Source organism: Ranitomeya imitator, chromosome 2 (assembly GCF_032444005.1).
Source record: "Ranitomeya imitator isolate aRanImi1 chromosome 2, aRanImi1.pri, whole genome shotgun sequence".
Lineage (NCBI taxonomy): Eukaryota > Metazoa > Chordata > Amphibia > Anura > Dendrobatidae > Ranitomeya > Ranitomeya imitator.
In genome coordinates this window covers 824,302,383-824,321,581 of record NC_091283.1, presented here as the reverse complement: position 1 = coordinate 824,321,581, position 19,199 = coordinate 824,302,383, and the positions used below count along the sequence as shown (strand labels likewise).

Here is a 19,199-nt window from a genome sequence, read left to right as displayed (position 1 = left end):
GCTACGTAGTATATTGCCCAGCCACGTAGTATATTGCCTAGTCACGTAGTATATTGCCCAGCCACGTAGTATATTGCCCAGCGACGTAGTATATTGCCCAGCCACGTAGTATATTGCCCAGCGACGTAGTATATTGCCCAGCCACGTAGTATATTGCCCAGCCAAGTAGTATATTGCCCAGCCACGTAGTATATTGCCCAGTGACGTAGTATATTGTCCAGTCACGTAGTATATTGCCCAGCCACGTAGTATATTGCCCAGCCACGTAGTATATTGCCCAGTGACGTAGTATATTGCCCAGCCACGTAGTATATTGCCCAGCCACGTAGTGTATTGCCCAGCCACGTAGTATATTGCCCAGTCACGTAGTATATTGCCCAGTCACGTAGTATATTGCCCAGTCACGTAGTATATTGCCCAGCCAAGTAGTATATTGCCCAGCCACGTAGTGTATTGCCTAGCCACGTAGTATATTCCCCAGTCAAGTAGTATATTGCCCAGTCACGTAGTATATTGCCCAGTCACGTAGTATATTGCCCAGACACGTAGTATATTGCCCAGTGACATAGTATATTGCCCAGACACGTAGTATATTGCCCAGTCACGTAGTATATTGCCCAGACACGTAGTATATTGCCCAGTGACGTAGTATATTGCCAGGCCACGTAGTATATTGCCCAGTCACGTAGTATATTGCCCAGTCATGTAGTATATTGCCCAGACACGTAGTATATTGCCCAGTGACGTAGTATATTGCCCAGTGACGTAGTATATTGCCCAGCCACGTAGTATATTGCCCAGTGACGTAGTATATTGCCAGGCCACGTAGTATATTGCCCAGTCACGTAGTATATTGCCCAGTCACGTAGTATATTGCCCAGACACGTAGTATATTGCCCAGTGACGTAGTATATTGCCCAGTGACGTAGTATACAGCACAGAGCCATGTAGTATATTGCTCAGCCATGTAGTATATTGCACAGCGACGTAGTATATTGCCCAGTGACGTAGTATATTGCACAGCTACGTAGTATATTGCCCAGCTATGTAGTGTATTGCCCAGCCACGTATGTCACAGGTTAAAAAATAAAAAATAAACATACTCACCTTCGAATCCGAGGGCCCCTTGTAGCGCGCGGCTGCCACCATCTTCCGTTCCCAGGATGCATTGCGAAATTACCCAGATGACTTAGCAGTCTCGCGAGGGCACTAAGTCTTCTGGGTAATTTTGCAATGCTTCGCCGGAAACAGAAGATGGCGGCCGGCTCTGCGGACAACGGAGGGTGAGTATAGCAGGTTTTTTGTTTTTTTAATTATTTTTAACATTACATTTTTTACTATTGATGCCGCATAGGCAGCATCAATAGTAAAAAGTTGGGGACACACAGGGTTAATAGCGGCGGTAACGGAGTGTGTTACCCACGGCATAACGCGGTCCGTTACCGCCGGCATTAACCCTGTGTGAGCGGTGACTGGAGGGGAGTATGCGGGCGCCGAGCAGTGACTGCGGGGAGTAAGGAGCGGCCATTTTCTTCCGGACTGTGCCCGTCGCTGATTGGTCGTGGCTGTTCTGCCGCGACCAATCAGTGACTTAGATTTCCTTGACAGACAGAGGCCGCGACCAATTAATATCCGTGACAGAAAGAAGGAAAGACAGAAAGACGTAAGTGACCCTTAGACAATTATATAGTAGATATACACACACAAGGTGTAAAGCACCAAGTAGCATCTAAATTGTCCCGCTATGCAATGCTCAAATTACTGTATACTGCAACATGGTGACCAAATATTAGTTCTGTACCATACCCAAAAAAAACCCCCTGGAGCTCTTTGAGGCTTTACAACTTCACCTTTTTGCTGTAGACTGTTTTTTTTTTTTCTAAACTATTTTCTTATTCCATGTCTACTATTTTATTTTGATTGTTTTTTTTAGATTTTCAGTACATTGTATAGAAAAATGAATGGGTTCGTTCAAAACCACGACTCGCCTGCAAACAAGACCCCATATGGAGATGCTAATGTTAAATATTTGGCTCTTGGAGTAAGGAAAGAACAAAACAAACATGCAAAAAAAAAAAAAAAATTGACTGCTCATGAATAGATTAAATAATCGGCTCAGTGTAAAAGCAGTTGAATATAGACTCTACCTGGGATAATCTCCTCCGTTACCGCTGCTCCACCAATCACATGGCGTTTTTCAAGAACTACGCAGTTCAGCCCAGATTTCTGCAGATACGCTGCCTGCAGAGCAAGAGAATGTTCAGTGATAGAAGATCGCCTACAGATAAATCCATACAATCCACTTACATTGGTCTCTGTCCTTACGTCAGCTTCTTATCCAATTTAACCACCTAAGGTTTTTTACTTCTTACGCGGCTATGAATTCTCCTATTTGCTATTTTATATTGAAGGCCTCAGTCATTGTATGGAACGCCTATATCCATGAAGTACATAAATATATGAACACTCTGGGAAGCCCCTGGAGAGTGTTGGCAATCACAAACCTGTGCACTTCTTTTGTCCTCACTGGTTGCAAACTGCATCCCAGAAACTTCTTAGTTTTACTCCTATACAAAATGTCAACCTAGAAAACATTGGTTGAGTATGAAACCGCTAAGTATTATCTTTGTGAAGACTCTCAGCTGGTATAGGGGGTCTTGTAGTCCGGCAACTTTCACTGGGAAAAGGTCGTGCAAAGTATCTCTCCTCCAGAGAGGACAAAAAAAAAACCTGTAGACATCCTATAACTTAGTGTCCAACTGCATTGCATTTTGACTATGTATGTTATCCACAACAAGGTCTTTATAAAAAGAAAAGACAACCAACTGTAGAGAACTGTTTCAGAGTTATTGCCCCTCATCAGCACACAGCGGGTTACTGGTTGGCTGCTTGAGAAGCATTGATGCTACAGGTTTGGATAATACTGTTGCTTAGTCATGTTGCAGAGCTCGGTAAAAGGTCGAACATTGACTTATAGAGAAGCAAGTCAGCACTAGAAAGACGGTCTTTTCTTCTGGAGGAGAGCTCACTTATATACCAAAATGGACATTTCTTCCTTTTGAGCCATGATGCAAGGCAAAATAAAGGGCTGTGCATTGACTTATGGAGTAGTTGCTTCCAATAGGTGGTACTAATGAGATAGTTTCCCTCCTCCAGTCTAAGCATGGAGATACAGTATCCGCCGAGACCACTGTTAAAGGCCTCTCACCCAGCCAACCTGTATCCTGTTCTATACTAATGAGAGGCAAAAACCCCGAAACAGTTGCCTATAGACAAATTGCTTTATCCTTTTGAAAGAGATTCGGTGATGATGCAAGGCTCCTTACAGGGCTATTCCCAACAAATCAAGTAATCGTTTATACGTTGCTGATCGATGGGGGTCTGACTGATGGGGTTCCCAGCGATACGGGATATGGAGCCCTGGATGGAGGACAGGTCAAGGATGCACACCTCCGCTTCATTCAAGCCCTGATCTTTGGATCACTGGGGGTCTCAGCAGTCAACAAGTTTTTGTTTTCCCATCCAATGGATACATTTATTTTGTAGAGAATAACAATTAAACACTTGACTTAGACTTATTCAGGAGCCGCCTTTAGTAGGGGGCACTAGTGAGATAATCTGCAGACAAGTAGGATAACACTCCAAGGAGCCAGGGCAAGTAACCATCTGCCATCACACATCAGATTTATTACTTGGCAACATTTTATACTTCTAACATCAAATGACCTTTTTACTACGCGAAATCCTTGAAAACGTGAAGACAAATTCTCTATACACGCAGAATTATTGATATTTAAGAAAAATGCGGAATCAGTCTTTTTTAAGGATAAGGCAAAGGGCACAGTTAATAAATTACCCCAGCTGTAATGTACAGTGTAGATGTAAGCATCTTTACATCGGGGGTTTCCATGCAGGTCAGCACTTCTTTACCAACACTATGGAATCAGTTTGTCACAAGTAGGGGTCACATGACCCACGTAACAAAAAATGGCACAAAACTTACCGTGACCAGACCGTTATGTCCTGTGAAGCAGAAAACAAAATACATAATTACACACAGAACATTAAGACGCATCTCATACATTTACAGAATAAAGGTGCATAGAAATAAAAATATTGCATAATACAAACTTTTGCAACTTTGCTTCAAACTTTCTGTTTACTGCCTCACTTTTTTTTGAATATTTCTGCTTGCTATCAGCGAATGAGATCTGTTTTTAGCCATTACCTGTAACTTGCTTGATATGTATGATATTTGGGATTTAAACACATTCACATTTGATCACCATTTTACTATAGATTTTGGTAATTTTAATGCATTGCATCACTTTTTTTGCTACAACACCTGAGAGCAGAGACCCTGAGGCCGACTATGTGTCACTTACTGGGCTGCAATTTTAATAAAATCCCTTTTTAATGTTCTGCAGATCTCCGAAGTCTATGAATCTTGAAATGTATATTAACTCGCCCATGACACTGATTGCTAGCTTTCTGTGTACACTGTGTATAGGCAGAAAGCTACCAATCAGTGGCGAGGCAGGGTTATACAAAGCTGATGAATGTGGAGAACTACATGGCCACATGTTTACTAGTTTTCTAGTGTTAATATCCAGGATCAGTAATGTAATGTATGTACACAGTGACTGCACCAGCAGAATAGTGAGGGCAGCTCTTCTCACTGTAGTGATTGAAGATGCAGTTGTTACTGATCCTGCTGTGTGCTCCCGAGGTCCAGAGAAACACCACCTCTCCACCTGGGGACCTGCTTTCTTTCCTACCCAGGGAGCGTGTGGGTTTCCTGGGATGAAGGAGCCAAGTCCCAGGCTTCTGTTCCCCGGACCAAGCCGGCGGGGGATGGCGAAACCTGCAACCGGCCTGCACATCAGAGGACTCAGGAGTGAGACGCTCCACCAGGAGTCGCAGCAATGCAGATCCTACTCCCTCCGGGTCTGCGGAGACCCAGAGAAGCAGCAAGGTTTCCAACATGGAGGAGAAGCCTGCTAGCCTGCAAGATGGTGGTCCTTCCGGAGGAAAGCTGAGTGTTTACGGTGATGAGGCCGACATCACTGAGGAAGGTTGGGGACTGAAGAGACCCAGGAGTCTGTGTCCACCTATGGCTCCCGGGTCATGAGCCACCTCCATGTGTATGAAGATGCAAGTTAGACCATCAGGAGGCTCCGGGAGGAGCTGTGCTGCCCAAACGCCAAAGCTGCAGGTTCCTCCAAACCAAAGAAGACACAACTCCAGGCACAGGTAAAGAGGCTACGTAAAGAGGTTTAAATTTGACATTAATGAGTTGGAAGTCAGAAAAGCGTTTATCAGAGAGAAAAGTGGACCATTTAAAGAAAAACTGCTGAATGAAGACCGATTCAGAGAAATGGCTGATAACAGAGCAAAGGCAGATGGGGCTGCAGCCTGAGAGCCAGGTGGATGATGATGAGGATGATGACCAGCAGAAAGCCCCACCTGTGCGGCCTGCAGTCACCCGCAGGAAGGTGACATTAACATCTGGTCTCAGTACTGCTGGCTCTGGGGAAGACAGTAACAACAGTGACCAGAGAGGGGCGCTAATGGCGGAGATAAAGCTTGTGGAGTCCCCAGTGAGCTTACAGAATTTCCATCTTGGTGACGATTTACAAGAGGAGGCACCTGGGGGACAGAAGACTAAGGTAAAGAAGACCACCAAGCCAAAGCGCCAGGAAGCAATAAGCTACGTGTATGCCCCCCTGTACCCTCTGAGTCGGCTGCAGGGTCAGCTCGCTTTATAAGCCCCATTGCCTAGCCCAGCTCAGGTTCTGCTGTGTATCCGTTGCAAAGGCACAAGAAGATTACAAATAAAAGTAATGAGGTGCAGAGCTCCGTCTCTGCTTGTAGTAGCGGGGACTTAGCAGGAGGTGCATCAGCCGAGAGGCTGGACAGTGAGGGGAGCCTGATGATGGGCGTACAGTCAGGCCACGATACTGTGGTGCACTCCTCAGTGGGAGGGGGAAGCGGCCCAGTTTCAGGGGCAGCTCCGGTAGCCTCGGCGCCCCAGAATGCTGTTGCTGCTGAGCACTTAGTTGAGAAGCGACAGCAGTGAAAGTGGGTTGCCGGGGCTGGGAGTTCCGGTCCTCCCAAAGTGCTATTTTGTGTTGGCATCGCTGGTCAGCAAGATCCTGATACTGAGGATCATCAGTGCCCCACAGCGGCTAAGGATCAACGGCGCCTGGTAGCAACCATGAAGCAGCGGAAATTACCAACTGATGATGCGGAGGGCACATGTAAGACCAGGGGTGAGATGGTCACTTCCAGTTCTGTGGAGATGACTGAGCTCCTTGTGCCTGATGATGCAGAGGTCAAAACATCAACCCCTGTTGTCACTGGTCCAGCAGGAGTGAATGTGGTGGAGGGTGTGAATGAGGAAAATCCTTTGTCTAGTGGTGTAGTTGCTGGTTTGGTGGAAGGTGATCAATAGTGATACTGTTGGAACTGATGTGGTCACTGGTCCGGTTGCCCCCCCGGTAGTCGCAGCGCCTGTTAGGAGTTATGCCGCTGTCACCTCCAGGGGAAATAGAGCGTCTCCCTCGTCTCTGGGCTCTGGGGACGGCATGTTGCAGCAGTGTCTCCTGGAGGCTCTAAAAAAGAGGGAGAGATCACTGATGATTGAGGGTCGAGAGGTTAATCTATCCTTCTGCATAGAGTGGCATGGCCTCGGGGCCTTCCGAGAGCAAAAATGGGGGATACAGTGTGGTCCCTCCCAACAGCTGGGCTGGGTAGTGTGCATAGAAATGTGGTCTGTTTTCAGTGGAAGGGGCAGTCATGCATGTCCACCAAGGTCTAAGGTTGTGGAGCTCATGCTGAGGATGGGCTTCAAGGCGATTGACATCTACACCTTGATACATCCCTATGCCATGCCTGAGTTTGATGTCAGCTTTGTTAGGGCCATAGGGGCTTGAGCTCTTCTGGTTGAATTATGAATTGACAAAAAATTAGCCCGGCTGGCAAGACATTTCCATTCAGGCAGTGTCTCGCCAAAACCAAGTCAAGAAAGTGACTGTGATGACTTGTAATGAGTCGATTTCTTGTTATGACATCATGATGTGGCTTGGCAGATTTGTAGAGGTGGTGGAGATGCCAAAGAAAAAGCATGACGAGTTTGGTATCTGGTCAGGGACGTGGATGTTTCTGGTAAAACGTAAGCATTCAGGTGGTACGCTTGCCCACAATGCATCATCTGCCTTTCTGGGTAGGGATCGTATCCTGGTCAGGGGCAACCGAAGCTCTGTCACAGAACCCACACACAGGGGTCTGTGTGCGGCGACCCCACACACAGAAATGTGCATTGTGTGGGGATATCGGCCATCTTGCTGCATCTTGTGTGGAAAATAGGTGCGTTAGGTCACCCATTCAGCTGTTGTCCTCGCTCTTTGCTAATGCAGTTGTGACCCCAGTGGGAGAAAACTGTGAGGGAGCTGAGAGGCCAGGGAGGAAAAGCAGTAAATTACTGCCCAGCTGAGGCATCTAGACAGGAGAGGGTGCTGGGCAAGCATCGGACTACTCGGGCGGCCCCTGTTCTGAATGCCAGTCTAAATGATGAGGGCCCGATGGATGATGAGTTGGATGAGGAGGTCAGGAGGATCTACAAGGAGGAATATGCCACTTCCTCGGAGTCCTCCCAATACGAAAGTATGGATGAAGATAAGAAGAAGTGGCTAGAGGACACGCGTAAGCTCGACACCAAGAAGAGAAAGAAGGGAGATAAAACATCTTCTCACTCTCTGACCAAGGTACCTAAGGAATGAAAAACTGACTCCCCTCTGGTTGGTCTTTCTAACCGGTTCCAAGCTCTTGAGTACATCTCTTCCTCTGAGGAGGAAGCTGAGGGTGAGGTTCTGGCTTCGGTGGGGCTTACAGGTGGTGCCGAGTCTCCTTCTTCTGGGGATGTAACGTCCTTGGAGGGGGTGACTTGTTCGGGGTCCAGAGACGAGTACGATAAATAGAAAAAACACATGGTAATGGACACCTCTGTGTCATTAAAGAGGGGAAAGGATTCTTCCTCTGATGCAGAGGATAAAGGGAGTGGTAAGAAGAAAGCCATCTAACTCTATCACCAATGATGGCGGTACCCACTCCGTTGATGCTGGTGTCCATTAATGTCACCAACATAAAGTCAAATACTGCCAGATTTGCTGCCTTTGATTTTCTCAGCTGGGTTGAAGCTGACATTTTCCTTTTGCAAGAGACCAGGCTGCCCAACATGGCAGACGTGTTTAAAGCTAAGAGGGAGTGGAGACTCGGGCCCTCCTACTGGTCTCCTGCAGCTGAGCCATATAGCGGAGTGGCAGTCCTTTTTACTGCACCGGTGGAATGCCGACAGGTTATTGAGCTAGAAATGGGGAGGTGTCTGATCTTAGATGTCCTCATAAAGGGACAAGAGCTCCAGCTCATTAACATCTATGGTCCCCAATCTAAGTGAGACTGGAAATATCTCTTTATGAGGATCAAGCCCTAGATTCTTACAATTCTGCAAGTTGTCTTTTGGAGGGGATTTCAACACTGTCACGAGACTTCGAGATAGAGCTAGGCTCGCCTGGTGGATGTCCACATTCAGCACACCCCAGGCCACAAGGGGTTCACCTATTATAGAGGTAGATGTAGGTCCATAATGGATAGGTTTTATTTAAAGGAGGAAGCTGTCTCTTCAGCAGTGTCTGTTGTTGAGGTGGAGTTCTCTGACCACTGTTTAATTTTGCTTTCTCTGAATGTTACAGAGACCCTATGGATGGGAAGAGGCTTTTGGAGGCTCAATTCATCTCTCTTGGAAGAAGTGGAGATAAGACAGTCCTTTGAGGATTTTCTTCCGTGCCAGGTACTCTTACTGGATCTTTGTTGTAGTAAGTCAGAGTGGTGGGAGATGTTCAAGGAAAGAGTGGCGAGATTCTTCCGCCAGCTCTTGAGCCTCAGGAGTCTGAGCAGGTACTGCCTGTATCAGTGTCTGAGGAGGATAGCCGCAAGGAGATCTCCAGAGTGAAATCTTTGCTTATGAGGTGTCAGTACGAAAGACATGCATCTTTGATTTTTCAGAGGGATTACGGGAAGTACCGCTCACCTGACCCTTACAGAAACTGTAAGATGTCAGTGAATAGTAGTTACAGGACTGTTCGACACTACGGGGTCCCGGAGGCGATCCTGGAGGTTGTCAGATCCTTCTACTCGCACCTCTTGGGGAAGAGGGATCTTGATTGGGATGAGATGTCGGCTTTCCTGGCTGAAGTCATCCCTGAACCAGAGGTAGACCCCTCTCTTGATGTTTTGACAGAGATGATCAGTGAAGAGGAAGTTAAGTTGGTGATTGAAGGGCTTAAGTGTGAGAGTCTCTGGCTGGGAGAATGAAATCATGGTTTTGATCTCCTGGACACCCTTCCAGAACCCAAAGTCTCTGCAAAAGTCCTTGGCATCGAATTTGGCCAGGGGAATTACCGAAACAAAATTAGGAAAGCAGGCTGGAGATTGTCACTCAAGAGGTGAACCAATGGAAGGGTTGGTCTTTGACCCTAACGGAAAGGGTAAACCTGATCAAAACTTACCTGTTCCCTTCCCAGATTTATCTGGGCAGTGTGTGCATCTTGCTGGAGCCTCTCTGGATTCTGGTCTACAGTTTGGTCTTCTAACTGTTATGGGGGAATAGACTGAACCTGGTCAAGAGGGAGGTTACTTATCATACAAGGAGATTAGGAGGTTTGGGTATGGTCATCCCTGTGGTATTCCTTGTGGATACCTTCATTAAGATCAACATTGCAAACCTCTAGAAAGAGAGGGCTCCTCTGTGGGTATTCTCCTGTAGGTAATGGTTTCAGTCTTTTTTCCAGGAATGGGAGACAAGAGGGCAAGAGAAGGATCTTCGCACACCACATGGACATCTTCCGACTTATGCTACCTTGGTTCTGAAGGTAATTCGCCGGTGAGGTCTGGGAATGTGGGGGAGTAGAACTCTGCCAAGGAAACTCCTTGACAATAGGGCATTAGTGACCCATTTCCAGAGGCCTCTGTCGCTCAGGGATTGCCCAAGTTGTGATCTTATGGTGCGTTTGCATCTTCTCAATTCTATCAGGATCCCCTTGAAGTTTTGGGATTTGGCTTGGCGCGGCTTTAATGGGAAACTGTGTGTGAGGGACAATCTGAAGCACTTCCTGCTTCATTGTACCTTTAACACAGAGGTGTACAGCAGGATGGGCGCCTCCATTGGCTGGTCTCGGCTGATCGGTCTTTGATGCGGAATGGGCCTATGTACCATTCGGAGACCTTGGTGGTCGGGTCTGCTGCATCTTATTTCTAGTTAGCACAGTAGTTAGGTACCACATCTGGAACGCACTCTGCTCAGTATCGACGCAACAGAAAATCCTCCCAGTGGACGATGTGTTTAGGACCATACTCGGTGACCTGGTGAAGGTGCACTGTCTGGAGTATGAGAGACTGGGCACACGTAAGGCTGCTCTCTTCTGGAGGGGCTTTCCATTTAGTGTGCCCTAATCTGGTCATCTTCTTCCCTGGTGGTGGGCTGCTGCTGACACTGTAGATTTTTGTTTTGTTTGATCAGTATACAGTGATGTAGGGCTGCAGGAGCCAAACTTGGGCATTGCGATATGTGGTTATTGTGGTGTTTGTTTTTTTATATATTGTATATAGGGTTATAGATATCGGTGTAGGTGTTCGGTTGGGTGATGGGAAAAGGGGGAAGGTAGGTTCATCTTGTGGGACTGTGGGACACTGGGGTGTTTGGAGGAAAATTGGCACTGCCTAATGTGACATTGGACCTGGACTGAGGCATGAGACGCAGGACCAGCTCTCAGGTCAGGGCGGGGCTTGAGAATGGTGGGCTTGAGTGTGGGGTGGTGGTTAGTTTAGTCTTGTATACGTCTTTAATGTTTCTGTTTATTTTAAATATATATAAAAGAAAAAAAAAGTTTATGTATATATTTATGTCAGGTTTTGTTTATTTTATTTATTGTTTGTTGGTTATTATTTTGTTTGGTGACCAGACCATAAGGAAAAAGTAGTTATTAATTATTCTGCATATATGTATAATATGTGTTTGAGGAGAGAATGAGCAGCTGGACTAGTGTTCATTATAGTGATTATTTTCTGGCTAATATCTTTGTTATGTTTCTGTTATTAATGTAATGTTTTTCATTTTTGTAAAAGATCTACAGGATCTAACTCAGGATCAGTACAAGATACGCAATGTAATGTGTATACACAGTGACTGCACCAGCAGAATAGTGAGTGCAGCTCTGGAGTATAATACAGGATGTAACTCAGGATAAGTAATGTAATGTGTGTACACAGTGACTGCACCAGCAGAATAGTGAGTGCAGCTCTGGAGTATAATACAGGATGTAACTCAGGATCAGTAATGTAATGTGTGTACACAGTGACTGCACCAGCAGAATAGTGAGTGCAGCTCTGGAGTATAATACAGGATGTAACTCAGGATCAGTAATGTAATGTATGTAGACAGTGACTGCACCAGCAGAATAGTGAGTGCAGCTCTGGAGTATAATACAGGATGTAACCCAGGATCAGTAATGTAATGTACACAGTGACTGCACCAGCAGAATAGTGAGCGCAGCTCTGGAGTATAATACAGGATATAACTCAGGATCAGTAATGTAATGTACACAGTGACTGCACCAGCAGAATAGTGAGCACAGCTCTGGAGTATAATACAGGATATAACTCAGGATCAGTAATGTAATGTACACAGTGACTGCACCAGCAGAATAGTGAGTGCAGCTCTGGAGTATAATACAGGATGTAATTCAGGATCAGTAATGTAATGTATGTACACAGTGACTGCACCAGCAGAATAGTGAGTGCAGCTCTGGGGTATAATACAGGATGTAACTCCGGATCAGTAATGTAATGTATGTACACAGTGACTGCACCAGCAGAATAGTGAGTGCAGCTCTGGAGTATAATACAGGATGTAACTCAGGATCAGTAATGTAATGTGTGTACACAGTGACTGCACCAGCAGAATAGTGAGTGCAGCTCTGGAGTATAATACAGGATGTAACTCAGGATCAGTAATGTAATGTGTGTACACAGTGACTGCACCAGCAGAATAGTGAGTGCAGCTCTGGAGTATAATACAGGATGTAACTCAGGATCAGTAATGTAATGTATGTAGACAGTGACTGCACCAGCAGAATAGTGAGTGCAGCTCTGGAGTATAATACAGGATGTAACCCAGGATCAGTAATGTAATGTACACAGTGACTGCACCAGCAGAATAGTGAGCGCAGCTCTGGAGTATAATACAGGATATAACTCAGGATCAGTAATGTAATGTACACAGTGACTGCACCAGCAGAATAGTGAGCACAGCTCTGGAGTATAATACAGGATATAACTCAGGATCAGTAATGTAATGTACACAGTGACTGCACCAGCAGAATAGTGAGTGCAGCTCTGGAGTATAATACAGGATGTAATTCAGGATCAGTAATGTAATGTATGTACACAGTGACTGCACCAGCAGAATAGTGAGTGCAGCTCTGGGATATAATACGGGATGTAACTCAGGATCAGTAATGTAATGTATGTACACAGTGACTGCACCAGCAGAATAGTGAACACAAAGTTACTGCATTCTCTAGGTAAAATAGTATTTACAAGTGTTTTATTCCACTATACAGTGGGACTCAAATGCAGTCCTGCCTCATCCTTAGGCCTCTTTCACACTTCTGTCTGCTGGCGGGCGTCGTAATGCGTTGTTGTGACGTATCGACGGACGTCGTGAAAATAGTGAAAAACGTGTGTAACGCATCCAGTGTTAGAGAGACTTTTCCCCAGGTTGGAATATGCTTCCAGGCATGCTCAGAAGTAATAACTGCATCCGTCACAGATTCCTGCGTTTTTTTTCCAGGATCCTGTTTTCTCAAAAAACGACGTATCTCGACGGGACTACAAAGACGGAAGTGTGAAAGAGGCCTAACACCAGTATAATAAGTGTCACGTGGTAGATGGGGGAATCTGTTGCAGATTTTGCTGTGGGGCCCCAGAGTTTCAGATTACATTATACTTCTGCAGTCAAATATTCATAGTGTTTATAGACTAATATTTGATTCCCGTTCGCCATCACATTTATTTGTGAGTAATTTAGGGAACCATGGTAACACCTACTACATTTTAATTATCCTCAGTTTTTCTGGCAGTTCTGTACATTCAATTCCTGGAAAGTTCAAAATATCCCTCATTCCTGGAGGGCAACAAAATTATTCACAGACTTGAGCAGTTACGGCCCGTAATGCAGCCCAGTGTATTCTCAGCATTGCAATGAAGCCTTCGGTGTAAAGCTGCACCACTGCTTGTTTTAGAGACATAAAGAGAGAGAAAGATATAGAGATAATAGATTCTACCATGTATCCATCCATCTTATATAATCTCTCCAGAATCTGCTCTGTCAGATATCCATCCATCTAATCAATGTAATCTAACATTTATCTACATATTGTAAGTAATTGAACATCTGCTTATCTTATCTATTTTATCTATGAAATCTAACATCTACTTCATATTTCTCTGTCTTTATTATAAATATACAGTGGGGCAAAAAAGTATTTAGTCAGTCAGCAATAATGCAAGTTCCACCACTTAAAAAGATGAGAGGCGTCTGTAATTTACATCATAGGTAGACCTCAACTATGGGAGACAAACTGAGAAAAAAAATCCAGAAAATCACATTGTCTGTTTTTTTTATCATTTTTTTTGCATATTATGGTGGAAAATAAGTATTTGGTCAGAAACAAACAATCAAGATTTCTGGCTCTCACAGACCTGTAACTTCTTTTTTAAGAGTCTCCTCTTTCCTCCACTCATTACCTGTAGTAATGGCACCTGTTTAAACTTGTTATCAGTATAAAAAGACACCTGTGCACACCCTCAAACAGTCTGACTCCAAACTCCACTATGGTGAAGACCAAAGAGCTGTCAAAGGACACCAGAAACAAAATTGTAGCCCTGCTCCAGGCTGGGAAGACTGAATCTGCAATAGCCAACCAGCTTGGAGTGAAGAAATCAACAGTGGGAGCAATAATTAGAAAATGGAAGACATACAAGACCACTGATAATCTCCCTCGATCTGGGGCTCCACGCAAAATCCCACCCCATGGGGTCAGAATGATCACAAGAACGGTGAGCAAAAATCCCAGAACCACGCGGGGGGACCTAGTGAATGAACTGCAGAGAGCTGGGACCAATGTAACAAGGCCTACCATAAGTAACACACTACGCCACCATGGACTCAGATCCTGCAGTGCCAGACGTGTCCCACTGCTTAAGCCAGTACATGTCCGGGCCCGTCTGAAGTTTGCTAGAGAGCATTTGGATGATCCAGAGGAGTTTTGGGAGAATGTCCTATGGTCTGATGAAACCAAACTGGAACTGTTTGGTAGAAACACAACTTGTCGTGTTTGGAGGAAAAAGAATACTGAGTTGCATCCATCAAACACCATACCTACTGTAAAGCATGGTGGTGGAAACATCATGCTTTGGGGCTGTTTCTCTGCAAAGGGGCCAGGACGACTGATCCAGGTACATGAAAGAATGAATGGGGCCATGTATCGTGAGATTTTGAGTGCAAACCTCCTTCCATCAGCAAGGGCACTGAAGATGAAAAGTGGCTAGGTCTTTCAACATGACAATGATCCAAAGCACACCGCCAGGGCAACGAAGGAGTGGCTTCGTAAGAAGCAGTTCAAGGTCCTGGAGTGGCCTAGCCAGTCTCCAGATCTCAACCCTATAGAAAACCTTTGGAGGGAGTTGAAAGTCCGTGTTGCCAAGCGAAAAGCCAAAAACATCACTGCTCTAGAGCAGATCTGCATGGAGGAATGGGCCAACATACCAACAACAGTGTGTGGCAACCTTGTGAAGACTTACAGAAAACGTTTGACCTCTGTCATTGCCAACAAAGGATATATTACAAAGTATTGAGATGAAATTTTGTTTCTGACCAAATACTTATTTTCCACCATAATATGCAAATAAAATGATAAAAAAAACAGACAATGTGATTTTCTGGATTTTTTTTTCTCAGTTTGTCTCCCATAGTTGAGGTCTACCTATGATGTAAATTACAGACGCCTCTCATCTTTTTAAGTGGTGGAACTTGCACTATTGCTGACTGACTAAATACTTTTTTGCCCCACTGTATCTATTCATCCATCCATCCTATCTATCTACAAGCAAAAAATACAGCCACCTCTGTAAGCGCCAAGATGTGTAAACATTGAATATATGAAATGTACCACTAGATAGAATATACTTAGAAACTAAAGGTACTTAGCGGACAAATTTACTAATTCATGAGAGCCCACCAGCCATGACAAGGCAACCTTTCTTTGGAAGGACCCTAAACCCAATATTTATAACACGTGCCTCTCTACACATTTACAGGACAGGTAGGATTCAGCACTATTTAGAGCTCATACGGCTGTTTTCAGTCTGAATGCTCACCATGTAAAAAACAGACAGCACATAGACCAACGTTTTGTGGATGAATGATTTATTTCACTGTCCGAATCTGCGTGTGAAAAGAGTTTGCAGCATACGTGATTCTTCCGTAGATCAGATGAGACTCGCCCATCCAAATCTTTAAGTGTGTAAAGAAAATGAATGCCATAGGGAGCCACAATATTGCATCAAATTTTTACGGACACATTGCAATTCTGTGACATAGGGAAACGTAAAGATGAATTTAGAACTAAAACATGTGATGATCATACATCCGCGAATGTGAACACAAATGCTGACGTGATCCCCGACTACAACTAACTGGAGGACATGACAATGCAAACAACTCTAATCCTACAGAGATGGGAAACCATTTCAAGTGTTTTTTTGTGCTTTATTTTTGGATGATTTAAGCTTCCTCTCTTCGTTAGAAAAACAATTGTTGGAAAATGCTTCTAAAAACATTGTTCTAAAAACAAATCACCAGCCTGCCACGTACCGATCTAGAGAACTACAAATACCAGAACTGCCAAATAAAATCATCCCCACACTGAACACTGGCACTAAGCAGCCTGGTATTGTACTATAAAAGAAAGAGCATCATGAAGACCAAGGAACACAACAGGCAGGTCCGTGATACTGTTGTGGAGAAGTTTAAAGCCGGATTTGGATACAAAATGATTTCCAAAACTTTAAACATCCCAAGGAGCACTGTGCAAGCGATCATATTGAAATGGAAGGAGTATCATACCACTGCAAATCTACCAAGACCCGGCCGTCCCTCTAAACTTTCATCTCAAACAAGAAGACTGATCAGAGATGCAGCCAAGAGGCCCATGATCACTCTGGATGAACTGCAGAGATCTACAGCTGAGGTGGGACAGTCTGTCCATAGGACAACAATCAGTCGTACACTGCACAACTCTGGCCTTTATGGAAGAGTGGCAAGAAGAAAGCCATTTCTCAAAGATATCCATAAAAAGTGTCGTTTAAAGTTTACAACAAGCCACCGGGGAGACACCAAACATGTGGAAGAAGGTGCTCTGGTCAGATGAAACGAAAATTGAACTTTTTGGCAACAATGCCAAACGATATGTTTGGTGTAAAGGCAACACAGCTCATCACCCTGAACACACCATCCCCACTGTCAAACATGGTGGTGGCAGCATCATGGTTTGGGCCTGCTTTTCTTCAGCAGGGACAGGGAAGATGGTAAAAATTGATGGGAAGATGGATGAAGCCAAATACAGGACCATTCTTGAAGAAACCCTGTTGGAGTCTGCAAAAGACCTGAGACTGGGACGGAGATTTGTCTTCCAACAAGACAATGATCCCAAACATAAAGCAAAATCTACAATGGAATGGTTCACAAATAAACGTATCCAGGTGTTAGAATGGCCAAGTCAGAGTCCAGACCTCAATCCAATCGAGAATCTGTGGAAAGAGCTGAAAACTGCTGTTCACAAACGATCTCCATCAACCTCACTGAGCTCGAGCTGTTTGCCAAGGAAGAATGGGCAAGAATTTCAGTCTTTCGATGTACAAAACTGATAGAGACATACCCCAAGCGACTTGTAATCGCAGCAAAAGGGGCGCAACAAAGTATTAAGGTAAAGGGGCCGAATAATATTGCACGCCCCACTTTTCAGTTTTGCATTTTCCACAAAAATTTTAAATACCAATAAATTTCGTTCAACTTCACTATTGTGTTCCACTTGTTGATTCTTCACCAAAAATTTACATTTGGTATCTTTATGTTTGAAGCAGGATACGTGGGAAAAGGTTGAAAAGTTCCAGGGGGCCGAATACTATCGCAAGGCACTGTATATATTCAGTAATGGCTGCAGGCAGTGCATTTTTATAATTCAACTCTTTGTTTGCAGGTTTTTCACTCCAAATGGGGAGAAGTTGGAGCAAAAGGGGCCGATAGTCAGGAAAATAATTTCTAACGAGTAGGTTCCAAAAGTTGCTCTTCTTTGGAGTGTCAGACGACTTCACGGGACCTCCGCTGCATGTAATCACCAGACTCTTGTATTCGCACCTAGATCTACTTCATTTTACATCCGCAGCATTGGCTGAAATCCACCGCACAGCAGCGATCCCAACAATGACATAGCTGTGACGGTGCTCAGTACGACCACTGACGGCACAACTATGCACATATATGTATTTTATTATACAAGTAGTGCATGATAAATTCACCTAGATGACCTGGGTGGGCCTAATGTGATCTATGAGAATCAAGAGTATTGCAGATTCCGCTATCCCAGTAATCCCCTTCTAATATTGAATAGTCTTTCCCACAATTATAGCTTTATGTTCATCCCATAGCGTCGCTTGGAACCTAATTTTTATAAATTAGTCACTTTTTTTTTTTTTTTTACAGCAGCAAGTGGAAGTTGCTATTGAAACTAGGCCGCTGGGCAGGTAACAGTGTCAGGCGCCAGTGCACCGATTCTCTATTCCGGAACACAGCAGAACTTTTATACTATTCCTGGACAACCCCTTTTACCTCCTAGATCAATTTGCACCCTTAAATAACTTAGTATACAGTATATTTAACGCAGGGATAAACTAATCTTAAATATCAATTCTTATTTATGCTTTTTTTTTTTTTTTATAAACAAATATTGATCTTTTAAAAACAGATTTAAGCAAAATATCTCTATTCCTTACTGTAAATATATACGGACCGTTAATCGTGACATCCCATCTACAATGGATCCTTTCATAAGAACCCCGGGATGCAAAGGGTTAAGCCTGCGCTGTTCCTGCAGATTACAGCGCACGGTTAACATTAATAACAGCAGTGCCAACTTTACCTCCGCCGATGATCACAGCGTCATATTTCAGCTTCGGCGTTCCTGAGGTTTTGGAATAAGCTCTTACGCCCGGGCATCGGATTAATTTCAGCCATTTTGAGCCCAAAGCTGACATCTTCAAGCATCAAAAAGAAGAAATATGGCTTTAAAGCTGTTCCCGTTGTATTGACTGAAGGGTGGACTTTGAGGCTCGCTTTGCAATTAACCTGAAATTTACAGTTACAATTTTTTTTTCTCCTTTCTCCAGCAGCAGAATCCTCTGTACAGAAAGTACAACCCAGCATGTAATCCTGATGTAGGCAGGTCTCAGAAGAGAAGGCAGGACTGGAAAGTGAAGCCAAAGTGTTTCTACTATGTTCTTCTAAGATTCTTAAAAAGCCGTGCATTGAAAAGGGAAATCTCAAACGGGAAAAAATTAAGCATGTGACATAAGAACCTCAATGGCCGAGTAATTATGGCTAAGAGGCTATGAGATGCCTGGGAAGAAACAGGTTGTTTGTTACCTTTCTTCTTGGTCAACAAATGCCAAGATGGATGGGCAAGAGATGACCAGATTTAAGAAAAAAAAAAGTTGATTTTTAGATATTCTATCAGAAGTTTGCACTGCATGTGCCGGTATGTCGCCACCTAAAGGTTGTGATGCAAATTACAGCCTGTTGGGGTTTAGCATGCTGCAATAATGTATTGAATTTACATGAGAAATTGTAATGGGGTCACAGTACTGAAAAGCAAAGCAGGAAAGTCACCATCGCTCTGCTGACACCATAACTCGAGAGTCCAGACCTCCTCTGGTATTAACATTAGCACAATCACTGTGCCTCCGCCAAGAGCAGCTGCATGCAGCCGTACATCACCAAGCACAATGCCGAGCGTCGGATGTAGTGG

At 44.4% G+C, this 19,199-nt stretch overlaps 1 protein-coding gene across 1 annotated transcript in view; it reads right to left on the bottom strand.

Annotated features, from left to right (window-relative positions):
• The window catches only part of PYROXD2 (pyridine nucleotide-disulphide oxidoreductase domain 2), a 118,112-nt gene extending 99,555 nt beyond the window's left edge, over positions 1-18,557 (bottom strand). Inside the window, exons 1-3 of the mRNA XM_069754005.1 lie at positions 18,315-18,557; positions 4,004-4,023; positions 2,148-2,241 (exon numbers count right to left, since the gene is read on the bottom strand). Of these exons, the coding sequence (XP_069610106.1) occupies positions 2,148-2,241; positions 4,004-4,023; positions 18,315-18,429 (229 nt within the window). The 5' untranslated portion in view covers positions 18,430-18,557. The remainder of the gene's footprint in view (positions 1-2,147; positions 2,242-4,003; positions 4,024-18,314) is intronic.
• Positions 18,558-19,199: the final 642 nt, after the last annotated feature.